Source organism: Scophthalmus maximus, chromosome 14, assembly GCF_022379125.1.
Source record: "Scophthalmus maximus strain ysfricsl-2021 chromosome 14, ASM2237912v1, whole genome shotgun sequence".
In the NCBI taxonomy this organism is placed as follows: domain Eukaryota; kingdom Metazoa; phylum Chordata; class Actinopteri; order Pleuronectiformes; family Scophthalmidae; genus Scophthalmus; species Scophthalmus maximus.
Window position 1 is genome coordinate 8,606,429 of NC_061528.1, and position 18,523 is coordinate 8,624,951.

The 18,523-nt window shown below is 41.2% G+C and overlaps 1 protein-coding gene across 7 annotated transcripts; it reads right to left on the bottom strand.

Moving 5' to 3' along the window:
- Positions 1 to 83: 83 nt before the first annotated feature.
- LOC118283097 (chromatin assembly factor 1 subunit B) lies at positions 84 to 18,046 on the bottom strand. Of its 7 annotated transcripts, none has more exons than XR_007032150.1 (19): positions 17,912 to 18,046; positions 16,206 to 16,278; positions 15,484 to 15,616; positions 15,010 to 15,234; positions 14,670 to 14,825; positions 14,150 to 14,288; positions 13,164 to 13,292; positions 12,849 to 12,971; positions 12,657 to 12,754; positions 12,416 to 12,523; positions 12,173 to 12,301; positions 11,897 to 11,971; positions 11,776 to 11,803; positions 11,081 to 11,201; positions 10,924 to 10,990; positions 9,572 to 10,658; positions 8,892 to 8,998; positions 8,675 to 8,744; positions 6,683 to 6,753 (listed from the first exon to the last, which is right to left on the bottom strand). XR_007032150.1 is itself a non-coding variant. In XM_035604787.2 (18 exons), exons 1-17 carry the CDS (start codon positions 17,948 to 17,950, stop codon positions 8,894 to 8,896), a joined length of 2,835 nt encoding a protein of 944 aa, XP_035460680.2. In that variant the 5' UTR covers positions 17,951 to 18,045; the 3' UTR covers positions 8,344 to 8,744; positions 8,892 to 8,893. The 7 variants fall into 7 exon arrangements, 5 of the variants coding, with proteins under 5 accessions (XP_047193369.1, XP_047193370.1, XP_035460681.2 ...); XR_007032151.1 differs by lacking the exon at positions 6,683 to 6,753 and adding an exon at positions 7,072 to 7,203; XM_035604787.2 differs by lacking the exon at positions 6,683 to 6,753 and having other exon boundaries at positions 8,344 to 8,744; positions 17,912 to 18,045.
- Between the last annotated feature and the right edge of the window lie 477 nt (positions 18,047 to 18,523).

The window sequence follows — 18,523 nt, forward strand, 5'->3', positions numbered from 1 at the left end:
AGAAAATTACTGTTTTACTTAGCTAGTACACTGCTTGTTATTTACAGAGCACACATGGTCCCAGTCATTAAACACAAACTGTATATGAAATGTCCTTTATTAGACAATAAGAAAACGACTTAAATGCTTGACAACTTTGAGTTTTTAACTGCTGGTCCAATAAATCTTGAGCTGATTTAGACTCAGCACAATACACTAAATACAAGCACTAAACCTTGAAGCTTTTTGTTGTTGTTCTTCTTCTTCTTCTGGTTTAGAGTGCAGTTTAAGTTTCACAATTACATGTTGTTGTTATAAGATGTAAGACATTTTTCCTTTTTACAACTGCACTTCAGCATCTAAATGTCAAACGATTCAAATATAAAACAGTTGCCCCGTTATCTGTTTACGGTACGACACAGAACACAAGGGAGAGCAAGAAGAATCAACTCAAGGATACCTAATGCAGTGCAGTCTGTTATATAATATTATCTGAGGTTAAAGCTTTGTCTCATTAGATCAAGACATTTCAAACCCAAACACAGTGCTACAGCACTGCGGGATTAGATCCATGGAGGAGCCTCAGTGGTCGCTGCTGGGCGAGCGTTTTTTATGATACAGCACCACACTGTTCCCAGTTAAACACTGGACTTTGCGGGAGGGTCACTGGTCTTGGGTCGTTTGGACTCTGGAGGCTGGCACACTGGATCAGTGGGAGGAGAAGGACGTTCTGGAGAAATACAAGTGAAGAGCTCAGTGACTGAAGGGGCTAAACTTGACAAGCGATTAAACCACAGTGACACACACCGACTAAGGATGTTTTCAGACACAAACTCCAGAGAATGTCCACAAAATTGCGTCCAGACATTCAGTTCACATATGATGAACGCAGCAGGAGATTGTCACAGTCCGACGCGTTCACAACAACAGGATCATTTCTAGAATGACTGGGCAGAGCGGCAGGAGGCAAGACATGATGACAATTCTGCTGTGGAAAGCAGTGTTTTTATTTATAGTCATCAACACGCCCACTCTTCCGCTTTGAATTTTCCTGCTGTATTATTTCATGGGCTGATTGGCAGGAAAAGTTCTGGAAAATGTCCGTACCTCAGTGCATGTCTGAGCTTAGTTGTCATACTAGCAATTTAATGAAAATGGTAAAGACAGTGCACAGAGGTATTCCAAATATTTCAATGTCACATTGTTTGTTTAATCATATTTTCAGAACAATCACACCATATTACAATTATTGGTCTTGTTTTGATAGTTTTGACCATTCATCAGATTTTGAATTTGGGAAAAACAGAGTACTGCTATATGAGTGGTACTCTTTCATTAGATACCCAGCGTTGAGATCAAAACCAGACGGAGAGGATGGAGGGTTATTTTTCCATCTGTAACATGTTTTTTTCAAATCTTTAAATGTCTTGTGTGATATCTGCAACACAGAAGGACAACAGCGGAAGAAGTTGCCCTCACTAACCATGTTTGGCCTTCTCGGTGGAGGAGGGAGTGCGGAAGAGTGAGCTAACAGCTGGAGATCGGACTGCAACGGGAGTCAAAGAAACTCTCCTGAAAACACACAGAAAAAGGAAGGATGATAAAGACACTTCAAGTGTGAGGTCAATGGAAACACACAAGCACAAAACAGTAAAATAAAATGAACTGTTCCCACTGTGTTTATCCTCTTTCTTTCTTGTTCCTTGCCTAGTGGTAAAAATATTCCAGACAAGTTGTGGCCAACGTTCCAAGTTAGAGATACAAGACAAATAAAAACGCATGTGCAGATCTGCCATTGTTCTGCGAGCGGTCTGGCAGAGTGATTATTATTTTATAGTCAGTGGGGGGTCCAACGAATCCCTCAGTCCAGACAGGGCTTTGTTCTCACAGTCAGTACGGAGCACATGCAAACCAACCAAAAATTGCACAATCCCATCGCAGCTACTAAAAATACCACTACTACTTCTGTGTTTTAAAAAGCATGATCAAAATATAGGATATATCGAATAGGATATAGGATGTTTTAAACAGCACAGGGCTTTCTTGCTGTTAGTACTCATCTCTGTGAGCAGCATCTTCAGAGATAATCACCATTGGTACTTAAATCATTAGGGAGGACGGAGGTGTTTGGATTGTGCCTTGTGTAGTTACTTCCTGTGTCTGACTGAAGTCAAAACACATTTGAGTAGCTCAAAGAATTTCCATAAATTACCATACACACTCATGTACATGTAGCAGCCGAATTCTTCCTGCCACCATGGGTACATTTAAATCTGTCAGCACCTTCAATGAATTACAAAATTCAATCTCACTGCTATAGAAATTTAATTAGTTCCTTGTACAAATATCACCATTGTAACGGCTTCATATGGGGTTACTGCCATATTTGGGGCTTGAGCCAAAATTCTTCTCATTACTTTTTATGGTGTTGCACATTTTGACGTATATCAGGGAGTTGAAGACTCGAGCAGAGCTTTTGCAAATTGAAAATTGTATGTTAAAATATTAATAATGTAGTTTAGCAATGAGTTGCAGCACAAACGCTTGAGCTCATGTGACTAGACAGATACGCTTGTAAACAATCAAAGTGTACCCGTGCTCATGTGAAGGCTCAGTGTTATGGTAAGAGCCGTTCACTCACCCTGACAGAATCAAACACGACAGCTTCTCTAATATTTACCTTGGGGTGGGTCCTTTAGGGGTGTTTGCACCCTTAGGAGTAGTCGACCCGGCAGTATTAGCACTATTGAGGACTTTAGGGGTGGAGGGAGTGAGGGGCGTGAGGTGTAGTCGAGTTTTGGAGGAGCTGGTGGGGGTGAGGGGGGCGACATGCGGTTGGGGAGTTGATGGAGCACTTGTGCTTCCAGATGTTGGGGTCTGAGGTGCTGGAGGAGCCGTGGTTTTAGGGCTAGTGGGCTTCCCCCACCCCTCCAGAGTGTTGAGGGTGATCCGGCGTGGCTGGGGTTTGGACTTAGCACTGGGGGTGCTCTTCTTCTCCTCCGGGGGGGTGACAGCAGGGGCATCTTTACCAAGGCTGGTTTGGGTCATGGGAGTCTGTGTTTGGGACACAGGAGATGAAGTCCTGCCAGCCGATGACTTCTTGCTCTTTTTCTCAACGCCACTGTTTGGGACAAAGACTTCTAATGTGGGGGGCTCCTTCAATGGAGTGCCAAGCTCCCCGGGAGAGAAGGACAGGAAGGAGCAGTAGCCGTCTGTAGAGGAAACGGCCAGGAAGGAACCATCACGAGACCTAAACAGGATATAATAGAAACACGTCAGTGGAATGGTAAAACATAAATGAGACGAACTTTTCTCTGACCTTAGTATGAATCTGGTGATAAATTATAGATTTCAGTATTGTTAGGAGACCGGCTTAGGAAAAATGTAAACCTATTCTTTAATGATGTTTTAGGTAAAAATTTCAGATAATTCAAACGGGCGTAATAATCTTTACAAAACAATAAATGCAAACCAGATTAATTTAGTTCAAGATGTCTGAATCATGCTCCCCCATCTCAAATATGACCACATATCATCCATTGGTCATCTTGTGTTGAGCACATTGTTTCCACCAGTTGGCGAAATAGTCGACCAATCACCGCTTAGAAGACGAGACAAGAAAATGGGGCAGTAGCTATTTAAGTACCGAGATACATTCAGAAAAAAATTCAAAAGGAGATTTGCTGGAGTTAAAAGAATTTGCAATTTAGTTGCTTTAGAATCAAACCACATTTTATTTCCGCCACTGATGACAATTCTGCTGTGGAAAGCAGTGTTTTTATTTATAGTCATCAACACGCCCTCTCTTCCGCTTTGAATTTTCCTGCTGTATTATTTCATGGGCTGACTGGAAAAGTTCTGGAAAATGTCCGTACCTCAGTGCATGTCTGAGCAAAGTAGTCGTATATCTATGCAAGAAAACTACAAAAGACGACAAAAGCGGGAACATGCTAACTTACCAAGTGAGGTCACTGAGTGTGTGGTAGTGGATGTTGGCCACCAAGCCAAAAGGATGGGTCTGTTGAGTGTCATACAAGAAGATGGAGTCCTCTGATGCCACTGCAAACACCATGCGGTAAGGCAACTGGAATGTGTTGGGAAGATCCTCAACAGAACCGTCTACATGAAACAGAAAGTGGAGAGGAATTATGAAAATATACAGGAAAAGAACAGACAATCACAAAGGACTTTTTTGGACAGTTTTGCCTGTTAAACAGTGAGACGTGTGTCCGTACCTTCTCCCTTCTTAGTTCTCAGTTCAAAGTAGACAGGGCAGCAGCGCACAGCCAGTGTAGCTTTAGATGGACATGGCAAGTGGGCGATAGGCCTAAAAGACAGACAGATATTTTATACATGAATTTCCAGAGCTAATATAGTCAACACTGACTCCGAATAGTACGGAAAAGTTACCTCTTGAGACTCTTCCTGGAAAAGACGTAGGTTGTGTTAATGATGTTTTCTCCAATCTCCACACATCCAGCTGGGTTAAAAAGAAGGGGGAACTTGGTTTATATAAATTATTTTCACAAGGATATTATAACACTGAGTTTCCCCAAATAACTATCAGGTGAAAGCCACACATTGAGCATGTACCCGGGGCAAGCAGGAAGGACCCGTCTGGTGTGAAGGAAAGACGTCGGAAGAACGACCTCATGCTGTCGTCGTGGAAGATTCTGTACTGCTTGACCTGAAAAGGTACAGAGAAGTGCAGGACTGAGAGTGTGCACTTCAACACGTCTCGATTATTACGAAATTCAAAGGAGACAAAGAGTCTCTGAAGATATTAGGGCGCTTGTCTGATCTCAGTCATAACTAAGTATGAGCGAGTTAAAAACACTGATTGGCTTCTAAGATGTGTGTGAGTGACTCATGTGAATTTATACTGACCTCTCCCTCTGAAAGTTGCCCAGAGCTCATTTTACTGATACAGAAAGCTTTCTTCTTGGTATGAGTGTTGTACACACGCATCACCCTGAAAGGGAGAGAAAACAAAAACATCTTGAGCATCAATCTCTTAAAAGCCCAATGTCAGCAGAAAAATACAATAATTTAATGAAGATTAGGAATGTAGTCACAAACAGGAAGTCAAAAAAAGAGAGATTGTTGTACCGGTCACAGCTGAGAGTGGCGATATATTGCCCCTGAGGATCCCAGGTCACCCCCTGCACGTAGCTCTTATGGTCATTCAAGATGCACAGCTTCTGCCCTAAAATACAAAAACAGTAGGAAGCAACATAAAACACAAATAGATACAAAGCCCCCTCGCTAAGGTACTTTGTTTCTATGACTACAAGCAGACCTTTGTTGATGTCCCACATAATAGCAGTATTGTCGACAGATCCAGACACCATGAAGTTTCCATCCCGTGTCCAGGAGATGTCATACACATCCTCTATGTGTCCCCTGAAAACAGATAAATGATAAGAAATCTTTGTAAAACCACACTGCGACTACGAATTTATTTAATCGTTTCCATTAAAACATTTAAACTCGATCAAAGCTGTGTACCTCAGGGTCTTGACCACGGACCAGCTCTCCTTGTTGAGCTGAGCATCTTCATCCTCCTGAAACACAGGTGTCTGCTCGGGCTCCTTTGAGTCGTTGAGCTTCCAAAGGAGAATCGCTGCATCTGTATCAAATAGAAAATCAAACGATTATTAAAGGGAAAAGTGTTTCAAAATGCCAACATCACCAGTGCCCCTTAATATCCTTTACATACCATCTCCTCCTGAGGCAAGCAGTTCTCCATTTGGGCTAAAGCGCACTACGTTGACAGCCTTGGTGTGTCGGGCCAGATTAGACAGAAACTCCACCGCTGCTTTCCCATCTGAGCCCGTGTCCACCCGCCACAGCTGCATCAACATCAGGACAGCACGTCATTAAACACTCTCTGGTCTGACAGGTCTGAATACATATGTATCAATGTTGCAGACAATTATATTAACATATCTTTTACCACCTAAATTAATACTTTGCAAACACATTTAAGGAGTGTTTTGCATGTAGTAACAATTTCAACCACTAAACTCCCTTTATAGATTGAAATGGTAAATGGACTATATTTATATAGCGCTTTATTGACCACTTAAAGTACAAGTCATTAACAGGGATGCTATTTACCGCGTTTTTTTCTGTCACATTCATACACTGCGGGATGAGCTGCCAGAGGCAGTTTAGTGTTTTGCCCAAGGACACATCGGCATGCGGACCGGGGGAAGCTGGGATTGAACCGACAACCTTCGGGTTAGTGGACGACCGACTACCTCCTGAGCCACAGCCAAAAGTGACCCGCTTTATGGTATTTTACACTTTGATCCCCAATTCATTTAAAAAAACATCTAAAACATCAAAGATGTCATGATCACTGAAACACTGGTGGATCCTGTGTGTGACAGTTACTCTTGTACAATGACTCTGTGACAAACTACTGTTGATATTACATGTTTTTTTTGGTCCTTCTCGTGTATCCTCACAGCTGCAAAACCACTGGTCAAATTCATATCCAACACGAGTAATATTTGTGCTCTCCCTTGTGTGTCTCTTCTGTTTCTCCACTCGGTTCCTCGCAGCTTTAACCACATGTTAGTATCCATCCATCCATCCATCCACCCATCCTCTGTCCACTCACTCTGACAGTAGTGTCCACTCCGGCTGTGGCCAGTCGGTGGATGCGTCCATCCGCGCTGTGCTGGAAGTCCAGACTGTAGACTGGCTCCTTGTTGTGCCACGCGATCTCACACGTTACCACCTTCATTTCTTTATACCCAGCGCCGACTTCAGGAGGAGGGGGGAAGACAACATGTATAGTTAATGCTTCGTGCAGTTTTAAATCCACTGACACGAACTCAGCAGCTATAACAGTCGGCTATTTTTTTAACATGCTGTCAATATTGGAAGCTGTTTCACTGACGAGGAATGGTAATAGATGAATTTGAAACAAGCGAATCCGACCAGTCACTGCAAACGAATGCTAACACAGGAGCTAACGCAGTTAGCAACAAACGTAGCCGATATGAGTGAGTCGGTTAGATTACTTGTGGCGAACGTTACTCACGACAGATACGCGTGTACATACGTTACTGTTGGCTGGACTGTGTGTTCGTCACGAGCGCTGTCTGTTCGTTCTTCCGAACAGTTATCTCAAAGTGAACCGGGTCGTTTTTTACCTCCTCTCTTATCCAGCTGAAGACTTTAGAAAACTTCCCGCGTACTATTCGTTCAAAACTTCCGGTTGAGCGGGTGCCAGTGATTGGACGAACATGCGGAAAGGGGCGGCACATAGTAGTGACGTATTACTTTCTTTTGGCATTGTTTCACAAAATACAAAATTCTGACAATACCTCAGCAGATTTGTCATTCACCATGTTTTCAGAGATTTTACTTCATTGTGGAAGAATCCGGGTATTAATATTTTTCAGAATCCAAAGAAAAGAAGAAAATATTTTTTGTAATAAATTAACTAATTATTTTAGCTAAATTATTCACTCACAAATGTGATTTAGAAATATATTAAATATTTTTTTTCTATTGTTTTCCATTAAGATGTGGAGCAATATATACAACTATATACATTTGATAACAAAAAGGCTATTATAACCCTTGAAAAAAAACGTGTTTACTTAGTATAATGTAACAAACATCCCTGTCTACTTTTTTGTTCTTTACATCCTTTCATTGTATACTCTGTCTTTGTTATTTTTCTCATAAAGAATTCTTAGAGTAAAAAAAAGAAAGAACAACTCTATATACAAATATGACCCGAACCCTAAAACCTGTATTCTACTGAATGACCAGCAGAGGGCGAATCCACAGCAAAAATAAGTCCGTTTCTCCAGAAACTCCACTTCTCACTTGATTTTTGACTTCACTATATATTTTCCAATACAGCAACTTATTATTCATTACCGTACTGATGAATAAACAACCATAAATTTTTTGTTGAATGTGCTAAAACATTTATTATTTCACACATCAACCCCACACTTCATTTAGTTCAAAGTCCCTTGACTTGATGGGACTAGACTGATGATCGTCTGTTGTCATAAGACTGGAATATGAAGACGGGTATGTTTTTGGCATAAACAATTTACCACAATCCTCCACCCTTTCAATCCAAAGGGGAAGAACTATTTGCCTGCGTGTTTAACATGCAGATGCAGTTTTCTCATGATCGCCTATTAGAGAAACTAGCACAAGCTGATTAAGAGGGAGGTTAATCAAACAATAATTTGCAGTAACAGTTTGTGTCATTCAGAAACATACTGAAAGGTTTATTGTGTTCAAAGGATGATAATGTGCCAGAGAACATCTATCACAGAGCAAAGCAAATAGAAAAATATATTTGAAAGAATACATTAAAAAAAACATGATAAAATGTATTTTTATTATTTGGAAAGATCAAAGTCTGTGGCCTTTAACATTCATTGATGTACTGCTGTGATTGTTTACATTTCATTTTGTTAAAGAAGCAATAGTAGTTAAATGTGTTCTGCATTTCTTTTGCACCAATATAAAATCTATACATATGTACATACATGGAGGTATATAAAACTTTTTTTCGAACCCCATAGAAATCTGTATAAAATATCTAAAGGTGTAATGCAACAAGTGGATGTGATGTCTTGGTAATCCCTCTGCCCCATCTCAGACACAATTTTTCAAGGATCTCATCAATCACATCGCACTCGTAATTCACCTTGTCAGGGTCCAGAGGAGGCACGTGGGTGACGAGAAGGCGCCCGATGTTCTGCTGAAGCTTGATCAGACTGAGAGACGGGGGGAGAAAAATAGAGGGGAAATTCAGACTGACATCTTTTTTCCGCTGTGTTGCCATTAATGTCTTTGTAAGATTGAAACTTCTGTGGTAATTCATCATTCATCAATGGGAGCAATTTTTTTTATAACAATCTAACCTTCAGAATGTTGTGTTTTGAGCGTTTTCCCTCTGCGTCTGCAGTCTCGACCGGAGCTCTTCACACTGGGCTGCCATGTTTGCCCTTTCCTCCTCTAGATGGACCAACTGGTGGCGTAGCGCACAGTGAACCCCAAGAGAAAGCAAAATGACATGATTGATACATAACATACAAACATAAAGTGAAGAGTCCTCTGACAGATATATCAGTGGATTTTTGTTAAAGAATTATTGAGAGCTATAAATTGATGAAGTCATCTAAATTGGTGTTTGAAGCAGACCTGGTTTGCGTGTGTATGAAAAAGTCCTCTGACTAGACTTTAAGAGATTTCGACTTGTGTTTCATGGTCTTTAAAACTCCAAATTCCCCACTTGAGTCACGTGATGAAACACGAGCCAGTGTTCCAAAGCTCTGATAAATTATTATGTCGACCTTCGACTTGAGATTATTTTGTTACATGTTTTTCCAACGTCAAAGTTTAAAAGGTTTGACTCGGAAGCAGTTGTTTTTTAGATGTCGAGTAGCATTTTCTGGTTGTGACTATGCTTTACATAATTAAGGAAATATAATATCTACATATATTAAAGGATAGACTCTTTTAAAGTCTGCTCATATGCACATTAAAAGAGTTCTTGTTTTGGTGTAAATGTTTTAATCTTTTTAGCTCAAAATACACTGACCTGTGAGCGCAGTTCATCCCTCTCCTTGTTTCTCTGATCCAGTTCCCGCATCAGAGAGTCAACTTGCAGTGCAATCTCATCGATGTCCCCTTCATCACCTTGACCAGGACTGGGATCCCTCTTAGCAGCTGCCAGCGACGCCTCTTTGTCCTTAATCAATTCATCAACCTTTTCTTTGGCCTTCTCAAACAGACTTTTGTAGTCATTCACCCCCTCCGCTTCCTCCGTCTTCACCGTCTGGCTGGCCTGGTCAGAGCACGTCACCTTTACATTGATCCGAGACAGCTCCTGCAGTCTGCTTTGCATTTCTTTCAGCTGGCAGGTAAGTATATTGACCTGTTCTTTAAAGGAGTCTCTCTCCTGTGCTGTCGCCTCCATTATCTCCAGGAGCTGGTCTTGTTGTTCCTGTACCTCAGTTATGCTGGGGTGGGGAAGTGGAAGGTTTCCGTCTACACGAGAAGGTCCTGCAGCTTCGCCACGTTCCAGATGATGTGTCACTATGTTCTGCAAGGTTTGCTGTTCTTGGTCAACACTTTCTTGCTTAATTACACTTTGCTCAGCGGCGTCCACATGTGTACGATTCAAGTTAGATGTACTCTCATCGGCTCTTCCCTCCCCTTCACTCTGATTCTGATCCGTCTCTTCCTTCTTAATTTTGGGTACTTCTGTTTGGGTTTTGCTGCTGGTCAGCATTGGAGGAGGCGCTGGGGAGGGCTCAGCTCCGACAGCCGGACACCCAGTCGAGCTTGTTCTCGCAGCATTCTTCTCTGAGGCCCCGTCCATGGTAGCATCATCGCTACACTCCAACACCAGGCAGACATTGGAATCAATTGGCTCTTTCTCTGTCTTCACTTTGTCCAAAGCAGGGCATGGATTGTTTGGCTTCGGCGTGCTGGCATCCTCCAAGATGACAATGTCATCATCATTTTCACGAGTGTCATCTTTCTCAGACACTGATGGGGAGCACAGTGGGCTTGCATCCCCCAGTGACGGTCGCAGTGGTGAGATACTCCTCCTCCCTTTCCAAGGTATTTTGGGCGGAACGCCACATGGAACATGTTGACTTACAGACTGCGTTCTTTTCCCCCTGCAGTGCACACAGTTAATATATGATGTGAAACATAAAAATTACAGAGGTAATTAACAGTTTATGTCATTGGTTGCCAGCTTGAGTGGGGACTATTGCTCAAGCTAATTTTTTTCGGCGACTTAAATATTTGGTCGAGGCTGGTTGAATCCGCATTTATTGCTCATTTTTCGGAATCAGGGACTGTTTTTTAATGACACAGAGTATATTTCTGAAACAAAATAAAACTAATATATCTTATCACACAAACAACAGAAAAACGTACCTCTTGGGTGCTGCTGCCAGAGAGCGTACATTAGAAATAACTGGAAGGTCATTGGAGGGGCTGCAAGCTACAGAGAAGAAAACAGACATATTTGAATATTTTAATCTCAAACTCTCTCTCTCTCTTTCGCTCATTCATAAGTGGTAATTGTTCTTACCAACTGGTGCAATGTTCAAGGGCCTCAGTGCAGCGGACTTAGTACTCGAAGCAACCCCTTGTCGTGAATCAGTGCTAAACGTACTCCTTGGGGTAGTGGGATTCGAAGGTAAATGGATAGTCTATCAACAAAAACAACAAAAAGACAAACGATAATAGAAACAGAATTTTCAAAATGTGTAATTCTTCATACCCCTCAATCGTAATCAACTTCTGTAATCATTAAAAATAATGGCACTGGAAAAAAATCCTCATCCTATATACAATTTTAAACCAGGCCCTTTAGCATTTTCTTAAAAGGGATAAAGTGATTTTGGAAAAAATTTTGTTGATTTTTTTCACTGCACTGGTCGGGGCTGGAACCTGCAGCCTCGGGCATGTTAGCGACGTGCTAGCCATGAGGCCAAAACCCTGAGTCTTAACATCTGTCGCCAGCACTTCTCTTTAGGTGTTGGGAGTTATGTTGTGTGGTGGGGTCCGCACCATTTGTTTTTGTTTTTCAATTTACAGAGCCAGGGCTGTGCCGAAAAACTGGATCATTTTTTCGGCACAGACACAGAACCGACAGCGCAACGTGGGAAAATATTCGCTGAACCAAAGTGTATTGAATTGCAATAGCTTACTGACTCTTTGATGTAAAAGCTCACTGTCTGATTCGGTGGTTGTTTCAGGTGACAGGCGACAACAGGTACTTACTTTTTGTCTTTTCTTGACCTCCCTTTCTCTGTAACACAATATATAATTCTCAGCTCAAAATATTGTTACACAGATTTGGCCAAAATGCGTGGCAGTGCTTGAATGGAGATTCGTGACTCACTGTTGTTTATAGGTCTTGCAGTACGAAGGTTTGTCATCGTCCGAGTCCTCTGGTTCCTCCTCTACCTGGCAGCTCCTGGGAGAGCAAATTAGATTCAAATTGAACATTAGCAGTGATGTGAGTATGACGGTGGCCACACAGGTAGATTCTTTTCATGAGAAGATGTAGAATTCATCCCACAGAGTCAAAGTGAAGAGGAGTACATTTATTTAGTTTATCAATTTCAAATCAGATCATTATTATTTACAACGTGTTTATCGATAATATACTGGTTACCTGAACTGAGGATCAGGGTTCATATGACAGAACCATCTATCTGGTAGCTTGCTGCAGTCAATCCCATCGGGGAGTTTGCGCCAGCGCATACAGTCGTTGCACTGCACCCAGTTTTGATCTGGTCGCTTCCTGAGGACACGGACAGAGAAGAGCATCAGAGCATGCGGGGAGGCAACACGGTTCGACAAATATGCACGTAGAGTTTCGACTGAACACTCTCCAAGTCACTGCAGTTGTACTAACGTGGTGTCCTCCACCGACTTGATGCTGTCAGGATTTTCTTTGGTCCACTTGAAGCGGATTTCTTTCCAGTACTCCTCCAGTTTGATCCCCAAACTGATTATAGTTTTCCTGTGCCAAGAAATAAAGCACCTAAAACCTCTACCTTTCTGGCCTCGTGCTGACATGTGTAACGATCAAAATAACAAACAAAAAATAATCAAACCAATTTGATCAAAACTGAGTGCAAAATTGGTGCCATTACCTGTAACTATCCGTCTCATCAAAGCTCTGTTTGTTGTGGGTGGGATTAAGAAAGTTACACTCTATTATGCCAATGACCCCAACGCCTTCGTTGTTGGCCTGTAGAGGGCAAAGAGTCATGAGAGATGAAAAACAGCTGTCAACATTTAGAAACCCCTGATAATGTGTCAACACTGCAACAGCAGACACTCACCTTATTCTGGCAGCCCACGCGTTCGTAAGCTTTGATGAGGCGATTCTTGTGATACATCATGATGCCATACTGCTCTTTACTTTCGGTGTTGTACCCGAAAATGATGGGAATACGTTTACATTTCTACAATAACAGTTAAGGAAAATCCAAGAGCAGAGATATAAACAATGTCAGTTCACAAACATTTGTCCCGACACATTTATGCTCATCACACAACTTGTGATAAAAGAAGAACTTAAGTCCTTCGAGGATTCCCTTGATATGTCACTTCCTGTTTCCCCTAGATATTAAAAGTCAATCGTGATAAAAGGATACCAGGAATTTAGGCGTGTAGTGGTCCTTTCTGGTGTGGGCCAGACTCTTAGCGATGAGCTTAGATTGCACCTTCTGACCACGTATGATGATCTGCATCCGAGGCTTCTTGTACAAAATACTGCAATATGACTGCACCCATGAAAAACAAGTATTACTTTATCTATCAAAGCAAAAGAAAGGTAACAAAGTCTGGTGAAGATGAAGAAAAAAAAAGTGAATCATTTTGATGATATTTCACTCTGAGATTAAGCACAATTAAATGCATTTAATAAAAATAATAAAGACAACTTGCTCAGCTTCACTTAATATGCAACAACAAAAAGTTATGACAAATTTCCAGTATATGTTTTCAGATGCATAAATATACTCTGCTTTGTAATGGAAATTATACTATCCAATGTTCTGACTGCTAAATGTTCAGACACATATACGATATACTATATGTTCTTTGCAAGATGTCTTTCCCTGCAAATGTGTGACCTGACCTTTGTGGCCGATGCGACCTTGGGATAAAGGGGACTGGTGCAGTCGTATCTCACCAGTGCTATTCCTCCTATACTCTTAACCAATGCCCTTTTCCCATCGTTAATCCTTGTGCTTTGTTTTGCTTTTAACACTGTTATGACTAAAATTACGTACTCGGACAGAGCTTCTCCATCAGACTTGCAGACTCTGATCTGATCCCTTTGCAAAAGTTTTTTCACTTCTAATAAAAAACTTGAAGACAAAGAATTGCATCTACAATCTTACTTTCAGATTTCCACCACTGTTTTGAATAATTATCACGACTGATGTGTTGTTGTTTTTTTATGATTAAGTCAAATATGAAATGAAGTAACAATAAGCAAAACACATTTGTCAGGACTTGTATACAAAAAATTGCATAATACTCTGTGTGAACCAGTGAACGTGTGTGGGTTAGGCATGAAAATTAGCATAACAGAGTCATAGCGACTCCTTTTGGGGACATTTTTAAGGCTCCTTACCCGTAGTGAGTAAACACACTCAGGCACGTATGACGAGACCCCACCATAAGGGCCGTTCTCAGACTCATAGAGATCAGATGGAATTTTGACATCATAACGGTCCTTCCCAAAATCAAACTCTACTGTTCCAGAAGATGTCCTGAAACAAAATAGGCACACAGAGACAAGAGACTCCTCTTAAAGACCCCCCCTCACTCACAGAGAGGGGGAGATAAGAGGCTGACTCATTTTTGTGTCTGAGGAGACCTCCCCCAGACTAGTGTTGTCTCTTATGTATACTTCACTATTGTGATCATGAATATAAAGTATGATTCGCCAGAACAACTGCATCATGGCTTCATTTAACAACAGCCTCCCTGACTTGATGCTTGATTTAAACTTTAACAGTCAAAGTTGTGACCTGACAGCCTCCATAAATGTTTATCACTATTCAAATTGGAGGTTTTGACTTAAACAATGGCACAACGCAGTGTAAATTATCCACAAAAAACAAACCAACATATCAAAAAAATAGACAGACCTGCGGAGATTCCAGATGATAATCTTGGTGCCAGTTTTTCCTGTGGCACTGATGGCTTTGAGCTCATCAAGAAGCTCCTTCTGCGTTGTGAAAGGGGAATACTGCAGGATGTCCTGCAGACTGCCTCTGTCCTCCTCTCGTACCGGGAGTGAAGCTCTAGTTAAGGACAACTTGATATGAAAAATTTGATCAAACCGAAGCCTGATGGATGTATGATTAGAAGAGAATATGCTAAACTAAAACGTGTACTTTACTTTGAGGATGCCAAATGAATCAAGAGGACATTAAAAAACAATTTTAAATTTCTGACGTGAAATAGTGAATTAGATAAGGGATATACCTGCTGGTTTCCACCTGTCCAAAGCTGACAATTGGCACAACTATTTGGTTTGCGTCGATCTTTTCCAGGTAGGTCTGAGAGAGCATCCCGACGCATGAAGTGCTCTTTGACTTGGAGAAAACGATGGCGTCCTTGCCAAGACGCATGGATCCAGACTTGAAGCCGTTGCCATAGATACCTATTGGCGCTACTCCATTTACAGCAGTCTTATCACTGTACCCGAAGCTTGAGGGATGAACATGCAAATTGTAATTTTATGAACTGCATAATGATTAATCAGGTTTACACTTCTTCTTTTTTTGAATCACTTTTGCTATAACTTATTCATAGGTTTGAATATTTTTAAGTTTTTAGCCAGTGGTCAAGTCGGAATAAAACTAAAAATGACAGTGGGTCTTTTTTTCCTCTTCCATTTGTAAAAATTCTGAAAAAGTGTTAACCAACACTAAGTTATTTAAGCAGCAGTGAGTGTACCTGAGCATCTTATGCATAGTTTCATGGTCAAGTCCATTTCCATTATCCATAAAGATGAGGCATATTTCTCCTTTAACCTCAGTCTTATCAATCCAGAACTGTTTGGCATTGACATCTGGATCAATGGCATTGTCTGTAAGAAAATTTTTTTTTAATTCACAATGATCAAAATGCTGAACCAGCGTTACTCAAGTTCAGATATTTTCCGGAATTTCCCCTGTAAATATTTGGCTATTTTTTGTGATACTCTTCTGCTCTAACTAGTAAATTTCCCCGGCGGAGGATGAATAAAGTTCTTAATCTTATCTTAAGAGCTGTGGCCTCCATCACACCCCTCCCTTCACAAACACACACAGACACACACACACACACATCAGAGACTTTGACACACTTGCACACACGCACATCAAAGACTTTGACACAGACACACACACACACACACACACACACACACACACACACACACACACACACACACACACACACACACACACACACACACACACACACACACACACACACACACACACACACACACACACACACACACACAAAAAATACTATACATAAGCATATGAATATCACTATAAGCCCCTTTCACACTGGCCACACAGACCAGAATTTCAGACATGCAGGTAACTAGCATGTAATGGAGTACTTCAGAGAAACGTAGGAAGACGTCAAGCTTCAATTCAAACCGCAATCTGGGGATGATGACTCACCTATGAGCTCAGCTATGGCACTGAAGGGCCTGGTGTGGCTGGTGGAGTTGGTGTGAAGAAACTTGGGACAAAGCTGCAAGTGGAGAAAATTATTATCAGTCTATTCAAAGTGTCCTTTACCATAATCAAGCACGTTACATTGTACCAAAAAATATTCTAATATGTTGTGTATAAATTTTGTGTATGATGTTGACATTACAAGGTAAACAGTATAAAAGGTTGTATCAGCATTTGGGGTTGGGGGAATGTACACAGGGTTTCCTGTTCGTGAAATGCTTCAGGAGCTGCAGTCATATGTCCCCCAGTTAAATATTTGTGAGCCAAAATATAGACCTTGATTTATTGAATCAATTATCATTTTGAATCGGGAACTGATTCTGAAATGAATAGGAACTGAGTTGGTCGTGTAATAGAGAAAAATTGAAGACGTTGATGCAATCTCAGGGAGACGGAGACCGTGGCTGTCTTACGCAGAAGTATTAATTACAGGAGCTCAATTTTGAGGAGATTTCTGGTTTGTTCCACAAATCACAGAGTGGTTAATGCATTCGCATCCCCCAAAAAAATCTCCCTGCCCCAGTCTTTGTGATGCATTTAACCATCTCAGAGTGCCTCCTCGTCTCCCTCTGTCTGAATAAAATCTATGACACAGCAGGGCTGTGGCACAATGTGCTTCTAGCTCCATCAGACGACCTTGCTGAAAACCGAAACATTCCCTCTTAAACACATCGACAAGCAGGACAGAAAATTACGCGACAGGTAGGTTGCCAAAGCTTCCTCCCCCAGAGAGTATTGCTCTCGTCAATCTGTCTGACTGGTGATGTTGGCTTTTTTATCTTCAAATCAACAGCACAAATGAATACACTGCAGTAAAGTTGGAAAGATATTCACAGATTCTGACTTTCCAGATCAATTACTTACACTTGAATTCCAACTGCACAACCATCTAACTTTTATCCAATTTAAATTGAATGCACAATTACACTGCATGTCATTGTATATAGTATTATTATTGTAAATAGTGTTATTGAAATATTTCTGGCAAAGTATTTCTATTTTATGTCATTTACCTCAGATTCTGTTTTAATTTCATTCTATTATCACACTTTCCTGTGTGCTGCTATACTTTGTGCTGCTGTGTCATCCTGATCAATAAAGGTTCCTCTTGTCTCATCTCATGGAAAGTTAACAAAACAAACAAGAGCCACAATTATGTTGTAGTGTGAGCAAAAGGAGACCACTTAGCAGTGAGGTGTTTGGTTACACTACAGTGCAAAGCAGTGAGCCTAATGATACATATATGTATATATATATGTATATGCATATATATATATTATTATTTTTTACAGTATGTCTTTTCGGCGATGCACTTTGCAGACGGTCCCCGGGCTGCTCAGACAGACCCGAGTTAGTCCTCCAGCCCGGAATTCTGGTCGTTTAGATTTTTAAAAATTGTGTACACAACGCTGATTAGCAGGCGGCTGCACTCGTGCTTTAACGACGTTTCGTTTCTTAGCTCTCGAAACTGAAAGTCCGAATGTGTGACTATCTTCCCAACTTTACCGCAGTCAATGAACGGATATTGTCTTTTTACAAAATCGAAAAAATGCTCTGGTTTTCCTTAGCTCGGAGTGACATTTCCACGACCCGGGAACAAGCCCAGATAAGCCGGGTGCCATGTCCGAACGGGAGTAAATCTAACTCACCGTGCTCAACGGGACGCCGCGGTCTGACTGCGCCGCCATGTTTTCGTAAACACGGATGCCGGAAGGAGCAGCGCGCTCAGCGGTAGGACGAGGTGACGTCACACCTTGGTGCGCACGCGCAACCCTGTCGGAGAGGATGACGACATGCGTCTGGGAGATTATTTCCACTTTCTTCCCTCTCTATTAGATAGATAGATAGTTACTTTATTCATCCCAAGCTGGGAAATCCCAGTGTAACAGCAGCACATTTCGCACACAAAATATATAGAATATATTCACAAACAAATGTAAAAATTGCAAACACACTCGATATTTATTATTACACTTGGTATTTTAATCCTCACTTTTCTTTGTATACTTTGTTTTTATTCTTTGTACCGCAAGCGTGGAGAAAAAAAAAATCTGGCATGACAAATTTCTATCTTTTATCTTTTGTCGCAGGGGTTTCTGCTTCCAGCTTTCTGAAATAGACAAAAATGTTGGCAGTGTGTAGTAAAACATGGTTCTGATGATTGTGATTACATCACTTATCGTGCAGATGATGTGCATGAAACATAACGCTATACCTATAGGTATGTGGTAAACATTTGAACTAAATGTATATATCGCTAC